This window comes from Papaver somniferum, chromosome 6 (genome assembly GCF_003573695.1).
Source record: "Papaver somniferum cultivar HN1 chromosome 6, ASM357369v1, whole genome shotgun sequence".
Classification (NCBI taxonomy): Eukaryota; Viridiplantae; Streptophyta; class Magnoliopsida; order Ranunculales; family Papaveraceae; genus Papaver; species Papaver somniferum.
This window is the reverse complement of record NC_039363.1, coordinates 143556885-143577748: the sequence shown is the minus strand read 5'-3', so window position 1 is coordinate 143577748 and position 20864 is coordinate 143556885. Positions and strand designations below refer to the sequence as shown.

General features: G+C 36.5%; 1 protein-coding gene and 1 pseudogene across 2 annotated transcripts; one reads left to right on the top strand and one right to left on the bottom strand.

Moving 5' to 3' along the window:
* Window positions 1-7064: 7064 nt before the first annotated feature.
* Window positions 7065-12511, top strand: LOC113289634 (annotated as a pseudogene).
* Window positions 12512-12699: 188 nt separating this feature from the next.
* Window positions 12700-16236, bottom strand: LOC113289633. Of its 2 annotated transcripts, XM_026538952.1 has the most exons (3): window positions 15779-16226; window positions 13593-15162; window positions 12700-13255 (listed from the first exon to the last, which is right to left on the bottom strand). In XM_026538952.1, the coding sequence occupies exons 2-3, from the start codon at window positions 13636-13638 to the stop codon at window positions 12705-12707; spliced, it is 597 nt and encodes a 198-aa protein (XP_026394737.1). In that variant the 5' UTR covers window positions 13639-15162; window positions 15779-16226; the 3' UTR covers window positions 12700-12704. The 2 variants fall into 2 exon arrangements, with proteins under 2 accessions (XP_026394737.1, XP_026394738.1); XM_026538953.1 differs by having other exon boundaries at window positions 14896-16236.
* Window positions 16237-20864: the final 4628 nt, after the last annotated feature.

The window sequence follows — 20864 nt, the reverse complement described above, 5'->3', positions numbered from 1 at the left end:
AGCTCGTGATTTTCGAACCTGGGTACGTTCCGTTAATGGTTATGATCCTCCGGTTAATACAAAAGGTGATGTATCTATACCTAAGGATGTTGGTAGTTATAGCCCTGAAGAATCTCTTGTTGCAATGCAAAACTCTGACAGATTAAATGCTATCATACAAGCCATTACCCCAGACCTTCAGCACTATGTGTCTACTTGCACTAAGTCTAAAGATGCCTGGGATATCTTAAAAACCGTATTTGAAGATAATAGATACGTTTCTAAGAAGCATGTCATAGATGGAGTAAATAACCTCAACACCCTCTCCAAAAATACCTCTCTTGGAAAGGTAAAAAATTTTGATCAAAATTCTGTTCAAACCTTTGTATTCAATGCTGTTTCCGACACAAGTGAAACCTCTAACTTATCTTGGGCTGATGAATGTTGCTCAAAAGGTGATTGGTTCAATAAACCATTGATAACAAAAAGGATCAAAGAATTTGTAAAAAGAAGTATTAGATGTGATAAACATCTTCTGTCAGCTTTTGCTGCTAATGATTCTGTGATAGAAAAATCTTTAAGTGTCAGCGATTTGAATACGTCTGATGGATGTGATGAACCCTCATCCAATGCGGCAGAAACATCCACATACTCAAAGTCTGATTCAGAATTTGAGTCTGACATAGAGATTTTTGAATTCTTGAATAGATAGGTTCTTCAAGAAAATATTAAAATTAAAAGCTTCTTTGAAGAAACTAGAATCATTAATCCAGGTGAAAGATCTTGAGATAGACTGTCTTAATGATAAACTCACCAGAACCATTGCTCTAAACGAAAAAGAGACTAATACTCTCAAGGATGATCTATAAAGATTATCCGGAAGTTCTGACAAAATCTCAGCAATGTTATTTGGTCAGAAATCCTTTGGAAATACAAATGGTTTAGGATTTAAAAGCAAGACTGCAGGCATTGTCAACCATATTATTTCTATTAATCATGGAAAAATAAAGGTTGACGGTTGTGATAAACAGAAGGCATTTCAACAAGACAAAGGATCCTTGATTTGTTCGTTTTGTGGAAATGCAAATCATGTTCAAAGCACGTGTTGGAGACTCAAGAGGAAAAACAAAAGAATTTTCAGACTGCAAAAGAACATGCAGAAGATGAATCTGGATAATCAATAAGGGTCTCATCGGACAAGTACTTCCTGAATTAGAAGAGATAGGAATTCTGTTGATACAACAAACCTTGGTAAATCACTATGTGATAAACAAGGGGAGCGTTTGGCTCACAGCGTCACTGTCTAGTTTCAGAGACGTTCGCATCCTCATTCGAGTTCGACCGAGCAATTCTCTAACAATCTCCCCCTTTGTCAATTTTACTGACAAAACTATCAATACAAATGGAATACAAAAAAGATAAATAGACTTTTGTAGCTCCTATTCCACATGCCTAATCTTCAACATTACTCGAAATCTTCGTCACTTCCAAGTACTCCAATGATCCCAAAGGTTGTAAGTTCAGCATCATCGTTGTTGAAAATCCGTAGCTATAACAATGAGAAAACATGATTCTCGATCATTGTTATACAGTGTCATAGTATCATTACACAGCGTCAAAGTTCAATTGTATCACAACTTCAACAACAACACTATGGTGATATGTATCACTCTCCCTTAGTCAATACTCCATCTCACATGGAAACCACTCCCCCTTACATAATGATCCGAAAACCATATGTATTTGTAGTGTGAACTACATATTAATTCTCCCCCTTTTTGTCAATAAAATTAGCAAAGATGCGAAAACGGGATCCTAATGAAATTTCTGAAAGAGACATTTCATGACCAAAAGAAAGTACATACCAACTTTTTTAGATGCAATCATATAGCCGAAGCTAAATGCTTTCATCAAGGAGTTTAAAGATACAAGATAACCCCTATAATATTCCACAGCCACACTCCCCACAAAGATTTGGCAATTAAGCGCAAGTTCAATGAAGAACTCTCCCCCATAATATGTCATTCCCGAAAGAACAACAAGAGCGACCTTAATTTCAAAATAAAAGAAGGATTTCTTTGGACATAACAAATCACATACGAATATGAATTTCAATCCAACAATACTCAACTAGATTAATCACAAGAGAACCCATAATTAATCTAATCGGAAATATACAACCAAATTAACCACAAGAAGTGATGAATTTAATTGTCATGCTCGACATAAGAGAACTTACGGAGACTCACAGTAATACATGAAAATATGGATCAGGGAAGATCAATACTGTGGAATACACAAGGATTCATTCTATCACTATTCGCATAACGATATTCAATAGACATAATCCTTGTAAACAAAAGATTTTAACCTATCTTCCATCAATAATGACATAATAGGCTTGACTTTTGTATTTGTCAAAAGTTCATTCTATCTTTTATCAATACATTCATATCAACATAATAGAGATAAGTTTTGAACAAGTATGGGAAAGTTAAGGTTCACGGACGTAAACAACATATCCCATAATAATTTGCAATATAACCAATAAAGATTAATACTGTAAAAACAATCTTTGCCCGTGGAAGGTAGGATCAATCTTTTTCGCATGTATTTTCACCAAGAGTGGTTACCAAAGGCGTACAAAAATATTTTCTTAACAAAGTAGAACATACAAAGTCATTAAAGACCATGCATCATAGTTCACATAAGGTGATTGTGAACATTCAAGAATCACACAGCAATGCGTACTACTGCCCATTTTTGAACTTCCTTCTTTGTTATTCACCAACATCATTCTTTTAAAAGCTACAAATTATCTTAGAAGAGAATTACTCCAAGAATCCAAGTGCCAAAATCCAACAGAAGTAGAACAAGTGGGACGAAACGGAGCAAAACACTCAAAAAAAGGATACGAGACAAATACCAACATTAACTCATCCAAATTTAGGATTTCTCATCACCATTTTGAAGAGAATTCAAAAGGGAAGAGGATTCAAAAAGAATGAGGTCATTCCGAGTTCGTACGAAGAAGTTACGGCCAAAACAAATATGCAAACGAATATCGACGTCAAGTATGCATACGGGTTTGCAAACGAATTTTCGTATCCCAGAGAGTATGCAAATGGATATGCGTACTTAAACCCATGGAATTTGATTTTAAATGATGTTATGCATACCTGGTAAGTGTACCATGTAGTCCAAACATCCCGAACTATTATTTTCAAACCTAAACATTTAAGAACCTTAAACACATATCAAGTTAGGTAGAAATGAACAATAAGCAAGGTACATGGATCATTAAAAACAAAAATCTTGCTCAAGTTTAGAGACATACCTTTTTAGAAGAATCCACTCGAATTCTATAGACTTACCGAACATAATCTGTGTGCCCCAACTCTCGTGCTTCCCTTACCGTATACATAACAGGGCATTCTTTGGTGAGGATGCACTTACAACACACTCAAGTTGTGTTGAGGTGAACAATGTCTTGCTCACCACAAGTGACTTTTGGATTATCATGAAAGAGATCTCTTTTAGAACCTTTCACATCCAAATCCATCTTTCCAAAGAACTCTTTAAGTTCCAACATCATGGATACTTCCTCTCCATGGTCATGGAATTTTCTGGGAGATTATTTCTTTTCACATTCAAAGTGTCATTGAATTTCTTTGGAACCCACTTATGAGTGCGTTTAGTAACAACCGGAACCTTCTTCCCGTTACTCTCTTCAATATTTCTCGAAAGGGGATTGGATTGACTATTCTTTTGCAAGTTAGTCTTTCTCCAACTGGGAACATCGGATATTGTCTTCGTCTTTACGAAGTTATCCTTTTGATAACCATTACGATTGTGAAAAGGTTTCGTATGACGTTTATAGGAAAATATAGATTTATCACAGTACTGATTTCTTTGCCTAAAGGTTGGACAGTTACAACTTGTAACGTTAAGGGGATTAGTTTTAACATATGATCTTGGTTTCACAACTTCTTGTGATGCCCAAACAAGAACATTATGAAGTTTATCATTCCTTATACGGAAACAACATCTCCTTTCCAGGTGACCTTTATTTCCGCAATTGTGGCAAATATAAGGAATGTTCTTACCTCGATCTGTGTGTGCTGACTTTGGAGGTTGATATACTTTGCTCTTTTGATCCTTAACTGCCGGTGAAGGTATTTCACTTTTGCCATCAGTGGAAACCTTTTGTTGAGAAGAATCACTAGCCTTGACAAATTTTACCTCTTTGATGGTACTTGGAGCATCTATTCCCTTATAGCCCAATCCTCGTGTATCACGATGATTTTTACTTGCTCCTAGCATAGTGGTTAATTTGCTTGAACTAATATTGAAATTTTTCAAGTCATCTTCCAACATCTTGATTTTATCAAGAGCAGCAGTTAAATCAGCCTCAAGGCGCTTTTCTCGAGCGAGATATGCGCCTTGTCTGTCATCAAAACTTGCTTGCTGGGAATTAATCCTTGCTTCAAATTCTGCAAGTTTCTCTTCCAACAAAAAATACTTTTGATAAATATTATCACATTCAAGTGACTTCAAACGTAGGTTTTCCTCAGAATTCTTGAGGATCGATTTGTTTGAACGATTCGAAACAAAAATACTTGTGTAACATCTTCTCAATTTCTTGTTTGTGCGACAGAGATTAGTCAGAAAAGGTGTGACATGAGAAGTTGTCATCTTTTTCTTTTCCAATGAATTCAAAAGATTAACATACTCTGAAACTTCCTCATCAACATCCCTATCAAATTTGAATCACCTTCGTCAGAAAGTTCATACAACTGTTCTTCTAGGAGAGTTTCCCATTTATCAATAATTTCCACATGTTTAGATATTGACTTAGATGTGATAGTTCTCTCAGGAGAATCCAAGCTTTGCAAATCATCTGGTAATTTCTGAAGTAGTACGTTATCAGAGATAGATTCGTCCATATAGTCAGATTGCTAAAAACACAGACTTATAAGGTCTTAAATGTGTTTGCCTGCTCCGATACCAATTGAAAAAGCGGGGGTACAAAAACCACACCCAATATTTCGCTTAGCAATCTGTATGGACAAACTCTAATATACTTTTAAGAGAATCAATAAGACTCAATCTTCAAAACGTATATCAAAGAGTTAATATCTCAATCTCTCGATTTGATCTATACTCAAGCAAATAGAAATCTGCGAGTCTTTATCAAAGAGAGATAACTTGGATGGTACCAAAGACCAATATCCAAGTGTCAATCAATTTAAATCAACAACCAAAGGTCGGATATTCTAATTGATTGAACCTAACGCACAACCTGTGACATTTCAACTATAAAGATAAACAATATAATGCGGAAATAGAAATAACATAGACACCATAATTTTTTTAACGAGGAAACCGCAAATGCAGAAAATCCCCGGGACCTAGTCCAGATTGAACACACACTGTATTAAGCCGCTGCAGACACTAGCCTACTACAAACTAACTTCGGTCTGGACTGTAGTTGAACCCCAATCAATCTCACACTGATCAGTGGTACAGTTATGCTCCTACGCCTCTGATCCCAGCAGGATACTGCGCACTTGATTCCCTTAGCTGATCTCACCCACAATTAAGAGTTGCTACGACCCAAAGTCGAAGACTTGAAATAAAAAAATTTGTATCACACAGAAAAGTCTACGGTAATAGACAAATCTGTCCCCCATAGAAATACCTACGAGTTTTGTTCCGTCTTTTGATAAATCAAGGTGAACAGGAACCAATTGATAACTCGGACTTATATTCCCGAAGAACAACCTAGAATTATCAATCACCTCACAATAATCTTAATCGACGCGGCGAAAGAAGATATTGTGGAATCACAAACGATGAGACGAAGATGTTTGTGACTACTTTTATATCTTTCCTATCGGAGATATCAATATCAAACCAATCCTTATGATTGTACTCGTACGATAGAAGATGCAAGATCAGATTACACAACTACAAGAAAGTAGTATCGGTCTGGATTCACAATCCCAATGAAGTCTTTAAGTAATTAACCTGGTTTTTAAGAAGAAAACGAAGGTTAACGGAGAATCGACTCTAGCTAACACAACTAGTATCACACGTAAGGTGTGGGGATTAAGTTTCCCAGTTGCTAGAGTTCTCCTTTATATAGTCTTTCAAATCAGGGTTTGCAATCAATGTTAGCTTGGTAACAAAGCATTCAATATTCACTGTTAGACGAAAACCTGATTAGATTCAAGCTAATATCTTTCAATCGTTAGATCGAAAACCTAGCTTGTTACGCACAAATGAAATGCACGTTTCTAGGTTTGTTTAACCGTACCCAAACATGTACATTTGTTGGTTCAACAATAGTTAACCAAATGGTTAGCCATATGAGCACTTTCATATCAACCATATTCTTCTTCACCATAACTAGTTCAAATGACTCAAATGAACTAGTTAGAGAGTTTTTCAATTGTAAGGAAATCTTATGTAACTACACAAAACACAATTGAAGCAAAGACGATTTGATTCACTCGTTGAAACTGTTGATTGGATCCAGAGAAGTAGAGTTTGGTCTTCATCATTCCAATGAATATAGTCAGGATTGATAGTTTCTTCTGGATCTGCACTAGCACGAGCATAGATGAATTTGTTTGGACAAGGTAAAGATCCATCTATGAAACTTAGAACTTTGAATTTTTTAAACAGAGAAAGAAGAAGAGATTTCCAAGTGAGGAAACTATGATCTTGAAGTTTGAAATGAATAATATTAGAGATTGCATTCAAAGGAATTTTAGAGATATTAGATTCCACGATGAACCAGTAAAAGAAAGTCAAGAAAAATAAGGAATTTTAATGCAGAGCGTTGAAAGAAAATAAATGTGATCCGGCCCTCATCGGCTCTGTACAGAAATGTTAATGAAAAAGAAATCCAAGAAAGTTTACAAAAACAGATCACACGTTTAAAGTGATAATCAGTCGCTATTTAAAGACAGTGTGGCAGTGTCCGTACAGACAGGCTGGCCAACACGTTCCCCTCAGTAGACACACCAAGTCTAAGAGCACCTATAACTGCGTTTATACAAGCCTGAGATCTTCCCAGCCTCAACTGATGCTCACTGGAATCCACCTACTTACTCTAGTCTTGACTTGAAGTCATTTCTCTCCCTCTGTTGTAGATGGAGGTTTCTTTTTACTGTATCACCATCTTCTTCTGCTACTTTATATTTTCAGTTCAGTCATCAACAATCTCTGATAATTCACCTGAGATTATATCCAGGTTCGAACAATACCTACAAATCAACACAGCTCAACCAAATCCCAAATACTATGAAGCTGCAGATTTCATAATTTCACAAGCTAAATCACTAAACTTAGGATACGAAACCCTAAAATATGTCAAGGGAAAGCCTTTAGTTGTCCTCAAATGGACCGGTAAGAATTAAAATCTCCCTTCAATCTTATCGAATTCACACGCAGATGTTGTCCCAGTTGAACATCATAAATGGAATCACCCATGCAAACTTCGATCATTTAGGCAACATTTATGCCAGAGGATCGCAAGATATGGAATGGGTCGGATTACAGTAAGTCGAAGCGATTCGTCGATTGCAAAGATCGGGTTTCGAACCAATTAGAACTGTTTATTTATCTTATGTACCTGATGAAGAGATCGGTGGTCTGGCTGGTGCACAGACATTTGCTGAGGCCGAAGATTTTTGGAATTGTCCTTGATGAGGGTATTGTCAATTTTCTTTGCCATCAATTTTTCTTCCACTTGCTTTGAATTACAGTTTATGAGTATATTTATTCATTTATATGGGTTTGTTTTTCAATAAATATTTTTTTTATCGGCAAAATTAGTGGTGTAAGTGTGAATTTCCGGGCAGCAGTTTTACCACAAAGAAATCTACCATTGGTACTACAGAATCCATTTCATCAATAATTTGGTGACTACTAATCCTTTAACACCAATAACTGTTGGATAGACTATCATTAACATAGTCCACACACTCCCACTGGTTCATCATCCTAGCAAGGAAAGTCCTAGGTAGAATAACTAGAACATGCCAATTGGCAGTGGATTGGATGCTTACTAATAGTCCGTCATGGGCTATCAGCAAAATCCAACTTCTTGAGATTAAGAGTAACTAGAACATGGCCGTTGTGTGTAAGTGTAATCCCCACGATGCCCTACACAATCGCTACACTCACATGGACCCCCTTTTCAGCAGTAATGTCTTAAAATTGACTTGTCTGGAAATTTCTGAAACATTACTGAAGAACTCTTAAATCACTTGGCTTATCGATCCTTCCTGCATGTTGTGGCCCAGGTTTGTCTTCACCAAAATTACAGGATGTTTTATGCGGAGAGGAGCCCATGGTGGCTAGTTATTAAAGCAACTGGACTCCCTGGCCATGGGGCAAAACTTTTATGACAACAGTGGGAGAATCTGTTGAAGAGTATTGAAATTGTGAGGAGGTTTAGAGCGTCACAGTTTGATCTGGTGAAAGCAGGGTTGAAGGCTGAAGGTGAAGTTATTTCGGTCAATATTGCCTTCTTGAAGGCTGGGACGCGAACTCCAACAGTATGTAGAACTTATAATACTGTGACTTCCCCTTTTTTAACTTGGCATAGAGTGTCATGGATTTGAGCCCGCAAACTCGTATTATTATTTGTATTGCTTATACGGATACCTTTCTCCAATTTACATAGTGTCTTCTTCCTACTGACTTGATTTGTTCTTTACCGTTGGGTAGGGGTTCGTCATGAATCTGCAGCCATCTGAAGCTGAGGCTGGTATTGACATTCAAATTCCACCAATTGCTGACACAAATTCCTCGGAGAGAAGGATTTCTGAAGAATGGGTACCTTCTTTGTGCAACATGACATTTGAGGTAGGAAGCAACTCTGACATTGATTTCTGCAAAAACTAATTTTGAATAAGAAATGACCAGATGGTCGTCACTTTTTCTTTAACCGCCAATTTTACTGGTGGTATGTTCTCCATTTCTTTTGTTTTGGTACAATTCACAAGGCATCTGAACATAACAACACAGAGAGTGAGAGAGGGACATTGTATTTCTCATATCATTTCTGTTACATGTTCAGAATTTTGGCGGCACAGAAAAAACGCGTTTGTCTCTCCATATACGAGATTACTTCAGAAGAATAAAAACTAACATTACGAACAAGCCATATCCACTCTGAGTTCTTCTTCCCCACTAGGAAAAAACATGGTGAACTTGAGTATTTTTATGTTTGTCTTTCTGGTTTTGGTAGTTTTTATGGGTTTCTCATTTGGAATCGTTTTGAGGGATACCGAGTTCAAGTTGTCTTCTTCTTCGACATTGGAAGTACTGTTAGAAGTGAAGAAATCTTTTAGTGAAGATCCATTAGAACAAGTTCTGAGTGATTGGTCTGAAAGCAAACCAAATTTCTGTTCATGGAGTCAAGTATCAACAGTGTACCAGTGAGGAAGGCTTAGAAATTGTTTACGGTTGAAAATCCCATGCTGACATGTATCAGTTGTTTACCAACATGTGGCAATGTGATGTTAAAACTGACACGATATTTGAAGTAGGTACTAACTGTTGGATTTATTTGGAGGCACTGCTTCAGGTTTATTTGAATAATCACCTAATTTATAATGTTATTACTTTCCCTTCTCAACCAGTTTCTAATCCATCTTGTAACTTGCACAGTTTCAAGAGAAGACTCCAGTGTATGACAAGTTTGGGAGGCCTGTTTTCACTGCAACTGATAGTTCTAACCCACGGGGGGCTTTGTTAGAGGGGGCTATCAAGAAAGCAAATGGCAAGCTTGGTAAACCTGAGATCTTCGCAGCCTCGACTGATGCTCGTTGTTTCCAGGACCAAGGGTTACCAGCAATTGGTTTCTCTCCAGTGGCCAATACTCTCATTCTGCTTCATGAACATGATGAGGTAAATATCGGAAACTAATCTAACTGAGATTATGTAAGGGCGGTTTCATGCACTTTTGAATTGCTGATTCCAGAATTTCATATAATTACTTGCAAAAAGTACATATAAAATGCTATTTCTTCTTGGTGTCCGCAGGGATCGAAATTTATGAGTTGGATCATTAAAGAATACACCTCTTATGTTGCTTCCTACCTCAAATTCCCTTCTTCATCTTGTGCTGGTGGTTATACATTTGTTGAGGATGAACTTACAAGTGATGCCTGATAACTCAGCGGTGGCATTCAAGCCGAATATATCTTGGTTGTTACTACGTGCATTTTTCTGTAAAATACTCGTCATGTATCAGTATGTTTATATCTTTCTGCAACATGTCTCTGGCCAGGGAGTCCAGTTGCTTTAGTCACTAGCCACCATGGGCTCCTCTCTGCATAAAATATCCTGTAATTCTGGTGAATCCAAACCCGGGCCACAACATGCAGGAAGGATCAATAAGCCAAGTGATTCAAGAGTTCCTCAGTGAAGTTTCAGAAGCTTATTGTATCTTGTAAGTTTGAAATAACATCACCGTGGCACCTCAGTCTTAAATATCAAATTTTATTCTTTCCATCAGAAGTATTGATTGTAATCACTTCAGAACGAACGAGTGTATAACCTTGGCCGACAGACCCGGGTAATCTTCGAAAATTTTATCATGACGGGGATAGCCTTTGCACGCTCAGCGTGTCCCCCTAGAACGTCTGCGCTCTAGTGTCCGTGCTTCTCCCCCTTCATTGGCTCGAGTTGCTAGTTTTACTATAGAGACGTTGTCGGGTGGATAATACGTGTTGGCGTACGAGTGGTGTTAGGATAATCAAGCGCTTTTTGGCTCTTTGCATCATGCAGCGAACGATAAGCCAGATTCACCCCAGATCCGAAAAAACCTGTCGAGTGTTAGGGCCATTTAGAATCAGCATCTGATGGAGCCAGGTGTCTGCTCGAATTTGCGTTAGGGTCAACCCCCTCGAGTGTCAGATCTCTTCACGCATTAAAGCCCGAAGTTTTGCGTTAGGGTCAACCCCCTCGAGTGCCGCCACGTGTTGTAAGATGACCATCTGTCTCGTTTTATTCCATCTCAATGAAAACGAACGCCTAGGATCTAATTCCCCATACTAATAACAATGATGTATGCCTCTTCACATCAGTTTTTCATCTCCATCTCTATGTTCCTCTTCTGAATGTATCTCTTCTCCACAAGCCGCTTCATGTATGCCTCGATGATAATCTTATTAACAATGATGAAACCATAGAGGCGGTAGTAGCATATCCATTTCATAATCTGATTATCTGATTCCGTTTTCTCTTTTCCTGTTCTTCAAAAATCACCAGCTAAGACATAGACGGACAAAGGGAGATGATGATACTGAATTCGTTGATTGAGTTATAGGGATTTTTTTCACTGATCAAAGGGAAACCTTGGGTTTCAATTTGATTTTAATTTTGTTTAATGTGCAATGTAAATTTTTGAAATTTTAAAGTAGGGTTTATGTTGTATTCAAACCTTGTTGTTGCTTCAGGTGTTAGGTACAATCGATCTGAAATTGAAGCTGTTACGGATGAGATTGATGATGAATTGGGTTCTGATTTGCAGATCTGGTGATGATGTATTGGGTTTGAAGAATTTTCTACTGTGGTTGCAGTGAAGGTACTGATGGTGGCATTGAATTGCTGTAGTTCATTTTCCTCTTCCATTAGCTTTTTCATGGTTTAAGTTAACATCGATTTTCTTGTTGTGACTAAAATATAAGTTTCTTGCATTAGGTTATTGTGATGGAGTGAATAACATCGTCAATCGAACTGGCCTGACTAATGGTGGTCATCCATATACAATGGAAGTAAGAACAGGTATTATCATTGATTGGATACTAGTTAAGTTACGTTTCTGACATTCTTCTAATTCTGTTTTTCTTTGTCAATTATTTCAGTTGAGGTTGAATGGTAGATGGTTTATGAGTATGAGTGAAGCTGAAGTATGGAGATGTGCTAATGCTGATGAATAAATGAATGATTAGGACAGGGATGAGCTGAAGATAATGGTGCACTTGCAGTTTTGTTGTGGTGTGAAGCTGCTACAGCTGGTGGCCAGAATGGTTATGTGCAGGTGGAGTTCAGGCGTTGCTGCTGTTGTTGGCTAGATTTTGCGGAGTTGCTGTTGGTTTAGGTGATGGGTCTTGCGCAGTCAGCTGGATATGTTGCGATGGTGGTACTGAAAGTGAAATAGTGTTGGAGCTTTTGGTTTAGTGAAATGTATAGAAGATGATGGTGTTGTTGTCTCGATTCATGGCAGTAAACAAGTAGTTTATGCAGTGGATACTTGTGATTTTGAGCAGAGACAAATTAAGTGGATTGAAATGAATGAAGGTTGTTCTCCATATATGGGATCCTATATGCCTCATTTTAATAGCTTGTCTCTTGGAGGAATCGTAGAGGTGAGCGACTAGAAGATGTACGATGCCAAATTTCCTCTTCTTGTGTGCTAGTTGATCTCTTTTTTGTATAGTTTTTTTATTTCTTCCATCATATACGCCTGTTCTGAAAATTGCTAAAGAGTTTTGAGATTTTTCATTCAGTTTTTGTTACTGCCTACTGGTCCAGTGGTGCTTATGGGATGGTTGTATCAATCATCTTTAAATTGAGTCCCACACTCTTGACTGTCTGAAGAGGAATCTCTACTTCCTCATTTCCCCTAGGACTTGAAATTAGTAGTCAAATAAAGAAATCCATCAGATTTAAAGTTTTTAAATACTGGAACACAACTTGATTTAAACTGAAATAACTTCCTTCATTGATAGTACCCGGATACAAAAGTAGAGACCATTAATAAATGAAGATAACATTGCACGAACATAACAAAGACCAACTCCGATCACTTCATAACCAAGTCTCTTGAGTATGACCCAATCGTCCCCTCCAGCTAGAGTAAGCGAATCGACCAACATACCAAGTGCAGTGTTGCAGCCTGTGCATTGAAGACGATGTGGAACCACAGGGCTGGGACCCACAGTGTTGGGCCGGGTTTGCAAAGTGAATCCGTCCTGGAAATTTGGGTTATCCACAAAATGCTGTTCCTCCTTAATTCTTTGTTCACATGACCAGCAGAGATAATATCCATTCGAAAACTTCTTCTCTTTCTTCTTAGTAGCAGGTTCAGGCAACCTCCAGCAGTTGCTAGTCAGTCCCCCAACTTTGAAGACCTTTGTTCTTGGAAACGTGACAGTGGATGACTGAGTAGGCACTTGATGCTTGTTAGTTACAGCGGGATGGAAGAACGATACCACCTTACCACTAAGGCTTCTCCCCTTGTCATGAATCCCTGAATAACAATAATGAAAAGATTGAGAAACAGATAATCTTATTAATCAAAATGGACAGTTCTTACAAGAGGGAGATAAGCCTTAAATAGGCGATCGTAGGCTGTAGTAACATTACAGCAATACACAGAAAGTAATACAACATTGACTTGACCACACGGTCACAACTCAGACAGTTGACACAGACACACTGTCTAATACACCCCCTCAAACTGTTATAGACCAATACTAATAACAGTTTGCACACAGACCCAACTCAGACAGTTGACACAGACACACTGTCTAATAACCTATAATGACAGCCACTATAAGTTTGGGAAAAAGGACAAATAGTTAAACCTGCAAAATGTTGACAGCTAAACTCAAGAAAACATTCGAAGAGCATAGAGGTAATAGAAGTAATTGATGTGGTCGAAGTATTTGATGCTATGGCAGTAGAAGTACTTGGAGCAGGAATTTAAGAAGAATAACCCGATTGTAGCTGAAATTTGTAGATGCAATGAAGCTCGGTGATAAATACTGCAGATCTGAAGCAAAATAGTCTCACACATACACACACACTGAACCAATAAATCAGCACAACTACAACGCAGAAACTGATATTTTGTATCCTGCACTTTCAGTGATTCACATGCATACTTGCATTGGAATGATCTGTTAGTATCATACGCAACCTAGGGTGAATAAAATTGACTGCAATAAGGCTTCATAAAACTGCAGATATGTACTGTACCCAAACATGCCTAAAAACCAATAGTGGCGCAAGGTAGAAGTCCAAATAGATTCTCACTGAAGTCGAAATAGCAGACTGTAGCAGGAGATGCCATAGTTGGTGCAGTAAGACATAACAAATAATAGCTGGAAGCCGAAGAAATATGGAGCGCACCCATATACAACAAAGGCTTGAACATAGCATAACTAGAATGAGACACATAGAATCAGTTTGAAGTAAGAAGTATTCGAACAACACAAACAACCTTCAACTAGAGAGAGAAATGAAGCTAAAAACAAAAAAAGGCACAAGATTAAACTGCAACAACAGACACTGGCACCAGAATTTTGAGAAACTGAACTTATCACCATGTTCCAAGACTGAACTTGTTGAAGAACTAGTTGTGGCAGAACCATTGGCAATAGTGGACTGCAATATGAAGAATGCACCACTCTTAAATGCACCACACTCACTATGTATAGCAGAATAGAACAACCAACAGCTTATGAAGGATAAGAAGCTTCAGATGAAGAAGTTACACAAGGGAAGTATGAGCTCAGATTGTTGATGTAGTAAGTAGAAGTATCATAATTATTAACAACACTACTAGAAGTAGCAGCAACACAAGGTGGATAACAGCAGAAATAGATTCAAATTTTCGGTGTTCTCTGTTGGTTAAGAGACTCAAATTGTTTTTGGTGTTCTCTGTTGGTTAAGAGACTCAAATTAATATTTAGAAACTGGTGTTTGTAAGACCAGATCTATAAAGGTTTTGATATGACTTGTTTTGAAGTAACAAGTCATATAACTGGTTATTGAAATGTTTTTAGGACCAGTTAGGTATTCAAAATTATTACTTCATATACTAAACTCATACAAAGAGAAATAACAATGAACAAATGGGGAAAATTGTTGTTAAAAAGTAATTACCCATATAAATGTTGATATTACCCGGAAGTTGCTACTGTTGTTGGATTGATATTGAAGTTGTTGCTGTTGTTGTTAATTAGTTGATCTTGTTGATAAGAAGTTGATGTTGGTGATAAGAAGTTGTTGTAAACTGTTGTTTACCCATATGACTTGATTTATGACACTCCAAAGTTTGATAACAATGCAAAATCCCTGAATCCAAATTCTCCATTCTAGATTCCATTCATTAATTTTGATCCACACCCAATTCCAATACTCCAATTATCACTGTCAAGTTTTGGAGAGACTTTTAGTCCAGTTGTTAAGTCAACAACTGTTAGAATTGTAGTTTACTTTAGCAGCATATGGAAAACCTTTTTTGCCCCTCCTTCCAGTAATAACCCATCCAGATAAAGAACACAACCTAACAATCTTCTAGATATAGATGGAGAATTATAATGATTTGAAAGAACGAAACTTTTTACCACATTCAAAAACAAGTAGTACCATTATTAAGTTCTGATTCGTTACTCTCAAACCATCAAAGACTAAGCCAGAAAAATCCACTGAGTAGCAGCGACATATTGAAAATACACCAAAATTGATTCAAGAACAAGATTGGTTAAGAAATAGGTGAGATGATTTTGTTGATGTGAAAGTTTTGATCTTTAGGGTTTTGAAAAGAAATAATTAGTTGATGAGAAGAAAATTAGGTTGATGGTAATGATGTTCTAGTAGTGGCTTTTGAAGGATTAGAGAAAGAAACAACTTCAAAGAAGGATTATGGTTCAAAAGATGAATGGGTCATTATAAAGAATCATAACGCAATTTCAATAACCCAAAGTTGCAAACCCTAATTTGAAAAACAAAAATTGAAAATATTTGTAATTGTAACGAAAATTACCTCTATTGAATGGAAAATCATCATCATCGTACTTAAGAAAAGAAAACCCCAAATTTCATCGCATTACCAGTTGTGAAAGTAGAACCTTCTTTAACATTAGAATTTGGTTTCTTCTCTTCTTCTTCTTTTTCTTTTTCTTCTTCTTCTTAGGAAAACCTTTTGATGATGATGACGATGCAGCGGAAACCAAAAAAAAGTTCTCTATTAGAGAGTATGGAGATGAAAAAGACTAGGATCGAAAAAGAATATTAGTGATTATTTTTCCCGAATGATACCATGAGAAACAGATAATCTTATTAATCAAAATGGACAGTTATTACAAGAGGGAGATAAGCCTTAAATAGGCGATCGTAGGTTGTAGTAACATTACAGCAATACACAGAAAGTAATACAACATTGACTTGACCACACAGTCACAACTCAGACAGTTGACACAGACACACTGTCTAATGAAGATACTATATCAGTTCGATTGTAAATTCATGACATGATAACTATGCTATATTTTTAACACTATTTTCTAATCATGACAAAACAAACATGACCCAAACAAAGAGAAGAAAAGAAAGAAATAAAAAGACCGAAAAAGAAACATGAAAAATCAAAGAGGTTGCTATCATGAAAATGGATTTTCCAAGAAGCAACAAGACTAAACAACAAAAACCAGACTAACTTTGAAAATGGATTTTCTCAAAGTCTTGTCGATTGTTGTTTTTGGGTGATTTTTTTATCTCTCTTTACAACTAAACAACAAGACTAGAACAACTGAATCTAAACTAAGAAAATATAACAGTAACCCCCAAATACGAGAACATCAGAGGGTTTCTAAAACCATGAAAACTGGCTAACATGAAACCCAAAAACCAGCTCAAGAATGGGTTTCAAACTGGATATCAAGAAGCAAGATCTATAAACGTAGCACATCACAACTAAACAAAAGGACTAGAACAACTTTTTTTGTTGTTGATTATTTCAGTTTTTTCAGACTAGAACAACTGAATCCAAACTAAGGAAATATAACAGTAACCCAAACATGAGCAAATCAAATAGAAAAAGAGGGTTTCAAAAACCATGAAAACTGGATAACATGAAACCCAAAAACCAGCTCAAGACTAGAACAACTGAATCCAAACTAAGGAAATATAACCCAAACATGAAAAACATCAAGGAGAAAAAGAGGGTTTCAAGAACCATGAAAACTGGCTAACATGAAACCCAAAAACCAGCTCAAGAGATAAGAGGGTCTCAATCTGGTTATCAAGAAGCAAGATCTATAAGCATAGCACATCAAACATGGAAGTACCACTTTTGTTTACAGATCAGTTTACAAAGTCTAGAACAACAAGACTAGAACTACAAAACTAGAGCACTTCATGTTGTTGTTTGTCTTTTTTTTTCCTTTCTTTGATGTCAAAAGAAATCAAAGAGAGGAAAAAAGAAGACAAACAATAACATGAACATCAAAGAAATTAAGGAAGTAATCAAAGTAAACATCAAAGCAAATAAGTTAACTCACTCTTATTATCTTCACTCGAGAACATTTTACAGGAAAGAGACTTCATATTTGTTGTTCTAACACTCTATTTCTTTCACTGCCTTGTTCTAACTCTATTTCTGTCTCTGCCTTGTGTTTATATAAGAGAAAGGAACCCCCTTTGACAATTTTGTCCCTTACCTTTCCTTCTTTTCCTTTCTTTCTATCCTCTTCTTATTTTATTTTATTTTTGAAAATAGAATGCCAAATTGGGGTATACCCATTTTGTTCCCAACCATAATAGTGGGCTAAGGGTGTCCAATATGTATAAAATTACCTAATTATCCTTCCCCTAATAATAACCAAAACTATTCCCCTTTTGGTTTTAGATTCAAACTTTATTCTTTCCTTCTCCTTCATCATCAATAATGATCGATTCATTTCCCATTCCCTATATTTCATCGTTTTCAAATGCAAAAAAAGTCGTCGATTAGAAATTTTTTTATTGTTCATTAGTTCTTTCAAACTCTATCCAATAATTTGTTTTGTTGTTTAAATGGCTCATTAGGTCGGAAAAATTGAATTGCAATTACACGGTTGTCATAGTATCTCATCGTCGAGCATGATGACTTTTCACATATATTTTTATTCGTCAAGGTTGTATGATGAATAGCGTGACGATTTTTGAGAGAGTCTTATTTCTGAAAGTAACATTTTACAGGGTCGTCATGGTCTTCATCTCTAAACCCTGACAACTAATAACTCCCAGAAAACAAGTTTCCAGTATCCAATTTTTTTGTTAGCCGTCATGGTTTTGTAGAAATAAGATGACGACTAATAAACAGTCGTCACTGTGTTGCATTTTCGACCATGACGAATACTGTGTAGCCGGAAGGTTTAAAAATAAATATCATGCCGACTAATCAAGCATTTACAACAGCTTTCCTGTAGGTCAAAAATCATATAGTCGACATAATGATTTTTTACTAGCCTGCTGCCTATTTGCAGTCGTTATCTTCTTAATTTGTCCACCATGTCGACCTTTTATACTTTCAGAACTGAAAGTGTTGATTACTTTTGTAATTTTGAATATGAAATCACTCGACAACTTTGCAATTACGTTTTTAGAATTTGGCTAGTATGGTTTCATTTCCGTCACAAACAGAATTAAAAAAAAAATATCCTCAAAGGTCTTCCTACATAATTCACGAGTTCAATCTAAATAAAACTTAATTTAAGAAATTTTAATAAACTAATTAACTGACTTAATTAATTAACCTAATCATGTTTATTAGTGTTAATTAAACAAGGATAGATTAGCGATTTTTGAAAATATGTGGCTAAAGGGTTTTACTTCAAAATGACTTTATTTTGTCTTATTATGTATATTACAATTTGGGGATGTATATTAAAGAAGAAAAACCTATGTACTAGTACACATACCGATTCAAAATCCCACAAAAAATAATCGAGACACATAAATTCTGGGACCCACCGGCTAGACTTTTTCTAATGCTATCGATTTCCAGTCTCACCTTGATATACGATCAAAAAGGAAATGACCTATAAATGCTTATCCATGAGAGACAGATTGGTTTAAAGTCTTCAATTGAGTTGAAGAAACTCTTAGGATGTAAAGGACGTCAGCTAAGGGAATCATTTGTGTGGAGTCCTGATAGGATTCAAGAGGCGTAAGGAGCGCGATTATAAATGAATTGTTGTGAGGGTTTAATTCGGTCTCAGCTACATTTCACTCTGAAGTTAATTGGTAGTAGGCTAGTGTATGTATCAACTTAATACAATTTGGTGTTCAATTTGTACTAGGTCCCGGGGTTTTTGTGCATTTGCGGTTTCCTCATTAACAAAACTTCTGGTGTCTGCGTTATTTCTTTTTCGCATTAAATTGTTTACCCTTATAATTGAAATATCACAGGTTATATGTAAATCAATCAAAGTAGATACATCCATCCTTATTTGTTGGATATGACTTGATTGATTACTTGGGAAATTGATCTTTGGAATCACTCAAGTACTCTCACACGAGAATCAGGTTCACAGAGTAGTCTCTGTAAACTTTCTGATTATGATGTAAAGAGATATAACTCTAGATACTATTCCTTGATTGAGATTCATTAAGTTGAACTGTCGGAATTGTGTTTAGGTTTCTCCTTACAGATTTCCTAAGAAAAAGTTGGTGGCGTATTTTGGTACCCCCAGTATTTTCAATCAGGATACACGAACTATCAAGATAAAGATAGTTGGACCTGGCTTCATGGATCCCCAAAGCTAAGCCTTTTATTCGAAGACGTAAACGGTCGATAGAGGACGACTGTAGAATCAACTAGGAAACAAAGTGTCAGGGATTGAATTTCCTAGTTGAAAGAGTATCTCTATCTATAGTTTGCAAAGACCAGGGTTATCATGGAATTCAAGCCGAGATAACTTGAGAATCAAGTAACATCTTTTCAGTCTTCAAAATACAATAGAAGAGTATACATGTTTGGTTTGGTAAACTTGTTGTGCATAATAACTGTTCAGTTTGGCAAGATAGCCAAAGAACTAAAAGTTATTTGATGTCCATCCAAACACTTAATACATTAATCATGATTCACACACATAAGTGTTTTAGTAATCAACGAAGTCTGGGAAGTGTTTAAAAGAGTTTAAGCAATACTAAAAATAAGTCTTTGGGCATTTACTAAATATTGTCAGGAGAGTTAGTACAACGGTTCGTGAACAACAAGGCCTGTTCACGATTCTGGATGTTACGGTTCGTAAACCGAGTTCGCCAACCCTACAAGACTCTGGAACTAAGTTGACCACAGTTTTTGAACTGGGTTCGCCAACTGCTAGCTTATTTATCCAACATACAACTCAGTTCACCATGGTTCTCCAACCGGGTTCATGAGCTGCCCACGACTGAACTTACGGTGTGCGAGCTGGTTTTCCAACCCTCTTGTATTTCTGAAACTCAGATATCTATGGTTTGCGAACTGGTTCGCTAACCTACCCTGAGAAGAAATATCAACAAGTTCATATATCTCTCTTATGATGTTTGAAACATTCCCACGCGACAAATCATTTGTGTGGGCAATTTTCAATTGTCCACAAATTAATTCATAGAACTAATATTATTTAAAAATCGTTGAATATCTAATTGTTAAATCTTATTACGAGATTTCACAATATAATCTTAAATCGAAACCCTCTTATTTGTAATTCTACATAAATCATACGATAATAGTCTCAACAAATAAAATAATGATATAGTAAGTAAAGTAAAATGGCGCAGTCTTCACATACCTGGATACGAAAGTCCTCAAAATATTTCCGTCTATCTTCAGTCTGCAAGGGCGATCTTTGATACTCAACTAAAATTCTAACTTAGTCCAACACTTGATTTAGTAGAATAAAAATCAACATATATTTTTGATCATTTAAGATTGAGATAACAAAACTTGTTGCTTCAACCGAGCAATGCTCTAACAAACTTAGGGTAGGATTTTTCATCTTTCTTAGTAGTTGTGAGCTTATCAACAACCATAGGAATATAGGTCTCACCGGAAGAGAGATTGCTTAGAGACTCCATATCAAAGGGTATGATTTTAGACC